Consider the following 10,833-nt stretch of genomic DNA (forward strand, 5'->3'; position numbering starts at 1 on the left):
CTACTGATCTCCTAGAGGTGCCTCTCTTTTGATGAATGGTGTCCAGGTTCATGAACTGCAAAGCTCTTTCAACACTTTTACAACACTACATAAATGTTTACGTTCATACAGAAGTCCAAGCCCTTACACACCCCCGTTAGCTCCTGAATACCAATTTCACATCACTATACCTGCATTTATACTTGCACACTGTAAGCAGCGTTAAAGATCAGGCAGACATTGAGAAGTAACAGCTCCACAATGTGAGTTGCAGCATTGTGTTTATTTACATTATATCACTCAGAAAATTCACCACAAGCATGACAGAAACAAGAAGCTTCACAACAAATCCAGGTGAGATTTTTTTTCTGTACATTACATTTTTCAACAACTAGAAATATTTTATTAGCAATACGGACACATTTAAATATTAAAAATCTATACAGCGTCCTTTTCTCTCCCAGTCTCCGAAACGTGTAGGTTCAGGGCCTCTAGGTCCACCCCTCTCTTTTGTAGTAGGATTGATTCCATCAGGAAATTCTAAAATAACAGGGAAAGTTCATTAAAATTCCTATAACGTTGACAAATATAAAGATGTCACCATTTATGATGTCTGCCTCTTAGTTTCATTTTCAAATACAAAATCAATTCTCTTTCATTTTTAAAGGCAACTTTGAGTTAAACATTTCGCAGTCCTACAAAACTAATTTAATTTTTTTTTACTACAATCAGCAATATGTACGATCATATTCAGTTACGGAAATAAAAAAGCACCTCAATATTGAGAGGCATTAAAGCAACACAATTTCTCATGAATTCGCAGTCAGTACTTGTATCATTCAGGCATACTGTACATAGGTTCACTAAATCTAAAACCTCAGGACACTTTCTGTTTGTTTAGGTCTCTAATTTTAAACATTCTGTTTCAAATTTCACTTGAATTTTAGTCAAGTTTCTATTATTCTTGTATTTAAACCTGTTTTTCCTGGATGCTGGTGTTTTTCAAGAAATGGCACGTTGATATTCATTAACATCAGGCTAGAAATTGGACCTTTTTTACCTTCTAAAACTTAAGCTCACTAAGTCACTGTAATGCCCTCTCAGGAGAGGGAGACTCTTTGTAAGTGGGGTAAAAAGGGACTTTCATCTCTCTCTGGTAAGTAATGTGCTAAGTTTACACATGAGCAGTGCTTCTTTGATTCATAGAATGGGTTGGAAAGGGACACGTAAGATCATCTAGTTCCAACTCCCCTGCCATGGACAGGGATACCACCCACTAGGTCAGGTTGCTCAGGGCCCTATCCAGCCTGGTCTTTAACACTTCCAAGGATAGGTCATCCACAACTTCTCTGGGCAACCTGTTGTGCTTCACCACGCTCTGAGTAAAGAATTTCTTCCTAACATGTAATCTAAACCTACCCTCTTTCAGTTTAGAATCCCTTATCCTGTCACTATCTACTTGTATGAAGAGTCCCTCTCCCTCTGTTTTATAAGCCCCTTAAGGTACTGGAAGGCCACAATGAGGTCTCCCCAAAAGCCTTCTCTTCTCAATGCTGAACAACCCCAACTCTCTCAGCCTGTTTTCATAGAAGAGGGGCTCCAGCCCTCTGATCATCTTTGTGTCCCTCTGGACCTGCACAATCAGGTCCACGTCTTTCCTGTGCTGAGGACCTCAGAGCTGTACACAGCACTCCAGGTGAGGTCTCAAAAGGGCAGAGTAGAGGGGGAGAACCACCTCCTTTGGCCTGCTGACCACACTGCTTCTGAAGCAGCCCAGGATGCGGGCTGCCCACATCCAGCTTTTCATCCATGAGAACCCCCTGTCCTGCTACAAAAGCAAAGTACTCTTCCAGCTTACAGCACTTTCTCAACCACAGCTTTCCACACGTCGGTCAGTGTGCTTACCCTGCTCAGTGCTCCCTTACTCAGGGTTGTCTCTTAAGAGCAGTTAACTCAGGCCACCAAACCATGAAGCACTTGTGGCAGAGCACTATCCCAGGCTGAGTGGTTTTTCATCCTGCACTAGACTGCAGGGCTCCATGGAGCTCCCTGTACTCCACAAGCCCCTTGTCACACTGATTTTCCAAAGCCTCCCACATATACGTGTAGCCTGGGGCTCCCTCAGTCATACCCCTAACCCAGCCCCAGTGGATAACAGAAGTAATGAGAAGCAGGGTAGAAAATCAGAAAGGACAACAACAGAAATCCTGAATAGCAGAGAAAAAGAACAGAGATGGAGGGAGACTCATGGAGCTAGAGGCTATACAGGATGACATACTGGGATGTCTGTTTAAAAACTGATGCACATCAGGATAGGAAATGTCAGTATTGGAGCACCTCTAGTAGTACAAGGAGCACAAATGCAAGTAATTTTATTTTGTAGATGTCATCACCCCAATTCCCAAGTACTACCGATGTGCTGACAGTGGATGCAGATGCTCAAAAGATTTCTCCATGAGAGCTACATAGCCATGGGAATTCCAACAGGTAGCTTAAAATCTTAGTCTTTGCCTAATAATACAATAGGCAATCTGCAAATTACTGCTTGTGTTATATGTAAAAAATACACAAGTACAACTCAGTTTAAAGGCAAAAGAGACCTTGAGTCTTGCTCTAAACCTAGAACACCTAAGCAAAAAGCAAAAGATATTGATTACACATTTGTTTTAAATGAAGCAGTGATGGCATTTATTTCCTTGGGAAAAAAAGGCAAGAATTAAATAGCTGCTCACACAGTAACTCCAACTCTGAATCAGTTCTCAAGTGAGTCACAATCTGAAAATGAGTGCAACCCTTCTGGAGATGATTCCATAATACAATAATGATGATACTATAATAAATAATGTAACTACAAACTTGCAGAGAAATTTGTGAAACAAGAAGCTTTTCACCATGATGCAGCTTCCCCAACTGCTGTGGAGGCCTCAGGAATCTGCGAAATACACCCTCGAATCAGAGACCTCTTTTTAGTACACTTGCACAAAAACTGCTCCCGTTCTGTGCCATTTTACCCTGCATGGAAAAAGGGTACTTCTGTGGAAAGATATCTGAGGATTTTGGATATAAAATTAAAGATTCGAAGGTGGAAAAACAAGAACAGTTTCTTAAACGAATGTCAGGAATGATTCCTCTTTATGCTGCTATCATTCAACTCTGCTGGCCTTATGGAAACAAACAAGGGGCACATCCTCAGGGACTGAACTATGGATGGCACTGGCTCACTCAGATATTGAATCCAGAGTCCCCGACAGATGTGACAGCTACACTGCTTTTTAATTTTCTGGAAGTGTGTGGCAATGCTCTCGTGAAACAGTAGCACATTCAGTTCTGGAAAATGATGTTATTTATCCAAGCAGACTACATCCCAAGAATTGAAGCAATTACCAGCTCTGTACAGAAGGGCCCTTTAATGCATTTGAAGTATTTACCAAAGGAATGTTTACAGCAGAAGGAAATTCTGCTTCCAACAGGCACTCTGCTGCCTTCCTTTTGGAGATTATGAATCAGTCTGTATTTCTTTTCCCCAGGATGTCAGTGCTTTCAGACCTGGCTTTCTGTTTACATGTAAAGGCACAATATACAGTGAATATAGAAGAATGAGAAGACATTGCATCAACCTGCTAATGTCTAATTCATGAAGAGTTATGATGGGCAAAAGAAACTTGTGTTTAATTTGTTGCAAATAGTTGCAAGTTATTCTTTGAATTGTATCTTTCAAAGTTCGTGCACAATAAAAATTTGGGTCTTTTTAAAAAATAAAAATAGTGAAAAACAAACCCCACACGGAGTACTGTGTCCAGCTCTGGGGCCTCCAACACAAGGAAGATGTGGACCTGTTGGAACCAGCCCAGAGAAGGCCACTAAGATGACCAGAGGGCTGGAACACCTCTCCTATGCGGAGAGGCTGAGAGAGCTGGGGCTGCTCAGCCTGGGGAAGAGGCAGCTTTGGGGAGACCTTACTGCAAAGCCTTTCAATACCTATAGGGGGCCTATAAAAAACAGCTGGAGAGTGACTTTTTACGAGCACAGGTAGTGAGAGGACAGGGGGAAATGGCTTTAATCTGAAAGAGGGTAGGTTTAGATACTATGTAGAATTTTTTTATTGTGATGGTGTTGAGGCACTGGAACAGGTTGTGCAGAGAGGCTGGGGATGCTCCATCTCTGGAAGTGTTCAAGGCCAGGTTGATTGGGGCTCTGAGCAATCTGGTCTAGCGAAAGGTGTCCCTGCCCACAGCAAGGGGTTGGAACTTGATGATCTTCCAATCCAAACCACTCTGGGATTCTTCAGACATTTTGTCATTTGGATACTGATATATTAAAAAGCTTGTTCTAGAGACCTCAAAATAGATAAACATGGGTCATCACTACTGCTGAAGAAATGCAGCATGAATCAAAAATATTTTGTGGACTAAGAAATAGAACAGGCTTTTGGAATAATAAAAAGTAGCCAGTGCCCTCATGAGTTTACTGCCACCATTTACAGCTGTACTATTACAGACCAATACCAGCTACATTTCTCAGAATCATGCAATGGTTTATGGTGAAAGGCACCTTTTGCAGGCACCTGGCCCCAACCCCGCTGAAGGCAGGACTGCTATTAGGTCAGGACAGCCACGCAAATTTGAATATCTCCAAGAGGAGAGGAATCACAGGTTCTCTGGGTGACTTGTTACAATGTTTGACCACTTTTGCTCTGAAGACTTTTCTCTCATACTCCATTTGGTGCATCTTGTTACTCTCTCCCATTGTCCTGCCTGTTTTTTTTGGAACCATTAAGCTTAGAAAGTGTTTCTGAGGAGTGCTGAGTAACAGTCATCCTCTTCAACTGACATCAGCACAGCACCTCACAGTCTTGCCTTTAAAATAAAGCTTTCAATTTTGTAAAACACGACTTACTTTCCAGGGGTTCCCTCTCTATACTGGACTCTTCTGGTTCATCAAATCGGCCCACTGGTAACTTTGGTTTCTTAAGTGGCTGCTTAGTGGCTTCAGATCTTCCTTCTGGCTTAGAGCCGGAGCTGCTCCGCAAGTTGCACAGAAGTGATGACTCTATCAAGCAAATGGAACACGTACCATGAATGTGAGAGTTTAACACCGAGTAACTGTTCAAAGCACCTCTGAAAAAACTCTACTTTGGAAACTAGGGAGCAGAGGACAGGACAACAAACCCTAAAATTTATTTAACATTTATCTCATGAACACCTAAGAAATCAGCACAGATAATTATTTTTGGCCCTAGAAACATATGTAGGCAAAACTGTGTTAGTTGTATAACTCAGTTCACATAAACAGTGTATTTTAAACTGTTTGAACTTACCTTTGCTGTTACCTTCTTGTATTTTAGACTCTAAATAGTAATTATGCTACCACAGACCAGTACATTCTGCTTTCTGGGAAAAGGCTTAACCTCCCCCAAGAAACCTGCTGATTTCCAGGTCTTGGCTCATTTCCAGCAGCTTTTTAGTCAGAAAAGGTTTCTGCTTTCTCAAAGGAAAGTAAAATAAACGTTGTTCCCTTAGTAACAGGTTTTCCAGAATGTTGGCAGAGGATAATTGGGCTTCCCTTAGGATGGTAAAATAATTCAGCTGGTAGTCAAAAGCAGGACAAACTTTGAGCATATAAAAGTTCAATTATATAACTGCATGCAAATGCTTTAATTAGAAGGATAAACTTTTTCCTTTAAAGTCTTACTAACATTTTGGTTAAAATGCCAAGTGTCCACAGTGAGCATAAACTATCCTCTGAAAATATTTTGGCTATGGACAGGTGCCTAAAGCAACTCTGACTTAAGAAGGAACATTCAAACAGAAATCTTCCCTGTACCAGCTGCAAAGTGTCTGAAAGGAATATTATTCTATCTTGCTGAGGAGATTTAATCAGGAAACCTTCTCAAGCAGCATGAATTTGACTCACCTAAATAAACACCAACCAACAACCCAACTGTATTCCCAGAATCAGCATATTCATTCACTCATTTTAAAATACCATGTCTTTAACATTAAACCCTAGAGCCACATAAACTGTATTACATCTACCAACTGCTGCCAATGCCCCAAAGGAGTATTTTTTAGTTTAAGAATAACATAAACTATCAACAGTAAAGTATCTGATCTGTTGCAAACACTGGATCTTTCTACTCCTGTCATTCTTCAGCAAGCTAAAAAAGAAGATAGCTAGAAAATTAAACTATAGCTGGTATTCTAGTCCAAATTCAAACAAAAGTCGGATTAAGGTACTGGTACAAAATCAATTATCTCAGTCACCAGAGAAGAGGCAAAATCCCTTTTCCTATTTGCAATACTTAATGTTCTTGACCAAAATACATTCTTCTTGACAGAGAAGCAACAAAAAGTCAACATTAAATACCTCTGAAAAAGATGAGATGAACTATCACCAGCTGATACCACATTCTACAAAGTGATCTTTGATTCCCTCATCCCCTACAGGGTGTCACAAAGCCCTCCCATTTATTAAGTACATCTATGAGTTACGCAATGATATAGCTGAATTTGAAAATTCCAAGCCTTTAAAGGTGCTGCACTGCCAGTGTCTGCAATATCCTGTCTTTTGAAGGGGCCTGCAGACCATGATTTATCATAACAAAACCATGCATGCAGTGGAAGCTGGGCACACGTCGGGACGCTCAGGGCATTAGAGCATCAGCCAAATCTTGGCATCAACCTGATAGAGCACAAATACCTAACAACATTTTTTTCCAGCTCTTCCATTAACACATATTGTAGTGATTTGTTTCAGGAGTATTTTATCAACAGCATCACAGAACCTCAGTTTTTGCTGGAGAGGGAAACAGCCCGACCCGCAGCTTAGGCCTGTGGGACAGGCTCTGTTATGCAGGCTGCCCTATTTCTCTATAAACAAACCACATGAACCTCCTCAGGTGAAGGGCATGAACCAATAACTTCCAATGCCACAGTTAAGTTCCCTCCAGCTATTCTACAAACATTAACCCACTGTCTAACATTTCACTGCCGTTAAAAAGTTCGCAGCAACGACAGGGCAAGAAAAACCTGCGTAATAACAGATATGCCTGATAGCAGGCTTGCGATACAGGGGAGAATAATAATTAATTCATATCCGTGGGGTGGGGAAGGAGGACGGCAGAACAGCTGTAGGGAAATGAGAGGATGTGGGGAAAGCTGAGGGACCTCACAGAGACTCTCCGAGACCTCCCGGGCTGACGGTCCGGGGTGTCACAACCCGCGCCCGCCGCCATCTTGGGCGCCCTCCAGCCCCCCCAGCGCCGGCAGCTCCGGGCAGTGCCCGCCCTGTCCCCCTCATCCCTCCCTCCCTGCGGGAGGAAGGGCTGAGGGAACCGAGGAGCCCCTTCGCGGCACGGCCGGGCCCCTCCCGCCCTCCCCCGGTCTCTTACTCGCTGCGACGGGCGCTCCGCGCAGCAGCCGCAGAGCCATGGCCGGGCCGGACAGCCAAGGCCGCGCAGGCGCCGAGGGCGGCGGCTCCAGGCGAGGAGCGGCTCCCGTGAGGGCGGAGGGTCCGGGCAGCGGAGCCGCACCTGCCTCGCCACCCACCGCGCTCCCTCCCGGGCTGCGGTAAACGGAGTCGAGCGGCGCCCCGGGAGGCACGGACCGGGAGGCAGCTCCGGACTCGTGGGGGTGCTCGGGAAATCAGCTGTAACTCCTCTCTCCCCGCCCTTCCGCGCAACCCTTTGGCATTTTATCTCTCCTCTGCAATTAAAGAGGAGAGATAAACCCCCAACCCCCATGCGTAGTACAATCCTGCTAGTTTAGTTTTGTTCTAATAACAAAAACACATTGCTGAAACAGGCAGCCTAGGACGTGAAGGAACTTTGGCTGATGCCATAGTACGGACCAAGTGTTCGTCCTTACAAATTAAAGGCCATATAACTTCAAGGTTACAAAAAATATTTCAATATTAAATGTTTATTAACAAATAAACTTTATCTCCCTCTCTCCATTATGCCAGCTGATGCATTTTCTGCACTCAACCAGGCATTATTCACCCTTCCAGCACAAAAGCAGCAAGAAAGTTCTGGGCCTCTCACTTCAGGAAGGACATTGAGGTGCTGGAGCGGGTCCAGAGAAGAGCAACCAGGCTGGTGAAGGGACTTGAGCACAAGTCCTGTGAGGAGAGGCTGAGGGAGCTGAGGTTGTTTAGCCTGGAGAAGAGGAGGCTCAGGGAAGACCTCATCACTCTCTACAACTCCCTGAGAGGAGGCTGTAGCCAGGTGGGTGTTGGTCTCTTCTCCCAGGCAACTATCAGTAAGACAAGAGGGCATAGGCTTGAGCTCTGCCAGGGGAGGTTTAGGTCAGATGTTAGGAAGAAATTCTTTACAGAGAGGGTAATCAGGCATTGGAATGGGCTGCTCAGGGAGGTGGTGGATTCTCTGTCCCTGTAGGTTTTTAAGAAGAGACTGGATGTGGCACTCAGTGCCATGGTCTACTAACTCTGGTTGGTAGTGGATCAAGGGTTGGACTTGATGATCTCAAAGGTCCTTTCCAACCCATATGATTCTATGAATCCAGCAACCCTGGCTGCTGGACCAGAGGACTTCAGATGGCAGCCTTTCAGTTTTCCAGTTTAACCCGTGAAGGTGCTTTTAACACTCTCTCTCAGTATAACCCTAACCCTGGGATAAGTAACACCTGTGCTCATGGAGTGGAGCTCCAGTTAATTAGCCACAGTTAATGATTTGAGTATGGCAACATTTGCTTTTTGTCACTGTTCAAACTTCTCCAGCTGACCTTTTTCTTCCATAAAACAGAATTTGAAGCCCTCTGTGCACAGGTACTAAACTGCAGAAAATAACTTGGAGAGCTGAGTCTAAAATAGTATTTTGTGTTCACATCTGAAGAGTTTATGAAGTAAATCTTGATAATTTAAGAACAGCAATGCTCCCTTGAGTTTACTGTTCTACATCTGGCAAAGGCTGTACACTGGAAGTATTAAATATAACTGACTACTTTACAAGTGATATTTTCTCAATCAACGTTTTATAACATGACTAATTAGACATTACAGACTCAAAATAATGAGAAATCCTTCTCTTTATTCTAACAGCAAGATGCTGGGCCTCTAGATGAGAGAGAATAAACATGACTGCAGAAAAAAAATGCTCTTCTGCCCAAAAGGAACAAGAAAAAAAACCCCAACAGATCTCTTTGAAGTTCAAGAACTTATAATTTAGGTGTTCAATACAGAAAAAAAAAAATTAAATCCTTCCTTTAAAAAAGCCTCTCATACCAGGCTGTCTGCAGATACCAAATAATAGTAAGCTCTGCTCCTAAACAGCTTAACACAATCCATGGAAAGTCATACACACACGCATCCATCGTATGCACATGCATATGTGTGCAATTCCAAATGGCAAGAATGAAATAGCAATGAAGGATTAATGAGGTACTGTTTATCCACCCCAAAATAAGTTGAGGTCTACAAAACATTTTTCTTCTGTCTTCATATATTGTATTGCTGTAAAATGCAAAATTCACTTTTAACTCTTGAATTATGCATGTCTAGATCCTGTGGCTGAGGAGGTAATAAATCTGAACACTGGAAAAAACAAACATAGCATACGCCACAGGAATATTCTACTTTGTGATTAAGTTCAATGGTTGGTTTTTTTTTTTCGTTTTCCTTCCTCTGTTTACTGATCATTTATCTGTTGCACTGCAGCTTGCCTCTCGAGGATGACACAAACAGTGCTGTATTTTGCTTTGGTTTTCTAAAAAGCAGGAAGTAAAAGACTTATAGGTAGCACAAGCCATGCAGCAGGTCAATTCAGATGAGACAAATGTAACGGCCATGGGTCTATCTGGAATGCACCACAACCAGCACTGCCCCAGGCAGCAAGTATTCTGATACTGCCTATATGCCCACTCTTCCTCTCAGACCCTTTCAAGAAGCTTGGTTATCTGAACACCACACCTGGTCAGGGCTGGGCAAATAAAACTGGCTTGGAATCAAGGGGTTTTGTGGGTACAGAGTAAGTTTTCTGTGAATGTGAAATCTCTTGGGCCTGCTGTAAAGCCTGGTGATTTTCCGTATAACATGATAGCAATTGCTCGATCTACAGGACCAGAAAGATTAATTTTGATGAAGATTCAAACACAAACCAAGGAATTAATTTCTATACACTACATGCAAACCGAAGTTCAGACACTACCTAATTTTATGTAGTGACCTACTAATAATACCCCAGAGAGCTTTGTGAAATAACAGTAGCAGCCTACTGCCTTCATGAAACAAGAGAGTGGCGGTTTTCTAAAGGAATGTCGACCTCAATTCTTACCTCTCATTCTGTAAGCAGAATAATTCTTCAAGCAGCTGTAGGATACCTGCATAAAGGTGAGGTCACTATCACTACAGGAAGATGAAGCCCTGATTCAAAGAGAAGAGTGATGAGATGGAGCACTTTATAGCTGCTACTGCATCAGACGACACAATTATGTATATATGAGTCTGTATTTCTGTCAAGGAAAGAGAAGGCAGAAATATGCAGTAGGGGGAACATGCCACACAACACAGGCACAGTTGTCCAAAACATCCAAGGCTGAATGTGCTGCTCAGAGACCAAGTGTACCTTAGAGTCTGTAAGTGCAAATATGAACTTCATATGCTTCGCGGACATGCTGGGCTACCAGACCACATATGGACTGCACTGGGTAATACAAGTGAGGGGAGACAAAATGAATTTAATGTTGTCTTAATTTGCCCCGTTCCTTGATAAACTTATATGCAAATATCATGTGATTTCCTGCACTGTCTGTTCTCCTCAAAGAACAGACCTAATTCAAGCTTCCTTAAGTGAATGGGATCTACTATTAAAAAAACCCAAAAAACGACTTTCTGCCAGGA

General features: G+C 42.8%; 1 protein-coding gene across 1 annotated transcript; it reads right to left on the minus strand.

Moving 5' to 3' along the window:
• Positions 1-219: 219 nt before the first annotated feature.
• SDHAF4 (succinate dehydrogenase complex assembly factor 4) lies at positions 220-7,441 on the minus strand. The gene is made up of 3 exons (XM_027884202.1): positions 7,370-7,441; positions 4,876-5,028; positions 220-519 (listed from the first exon to the last, which is right to left on the minus strand). Exons 1-3 carry the CDS (start codon positions 7,407-7,409, stop codon positions 410-412), a joined length of 303 nt encoding a protein of 100 aa, XP_027740003.1. The 5' UTR covers positions 7,410-7,441; the 3' UTR covers positions 220-409.
• Positions 7,442-10,833: the final 3,392 nt, after the last annotated feature.

The sequence above is a fragment of the Empidonax traillii genome, unplaced genomic scaffold, assembly GCF_003031625.1.
Source record: "Empidonax traillii isolate 1590-97213 ecotype Southwest subspecies unplaced genomic scaffold, ASM303162v1 scaffold139:size1643147, whole genome shotgun sequence".
Lineage (NCBI taxonomy): Eukaryota > Metazoa > Chordata > Aves > Passeriformes > Tyrannidae > Empidonax > Empidonax traillii.

Excerpts from the sequence above, each read along its gene's own strand:
- SDHAF4 (XM_027884202.1), bottom strand. The coding sequence starts at position 7,409 with ATGGCTCTGCGGCTGCTGCGCGGAGCGCCCGTCGCAGCGA. Across the intron at positions 5,029-7,369 it reads CGGAGCGCCCGTCGCAGCGA|AGTCATCACTTCTGTGCAAC; the intron begins GTAAGAGACCGG and ends TTTGCTTGATAG. Across the intron at positions 520-4,875 it reads AGAGAGGGAACCCCTGGAAA|AATTTCCTGATGGAATCAAT; the intron begins GTAAGTCGTGTT and ends CTGTTATTTTAG.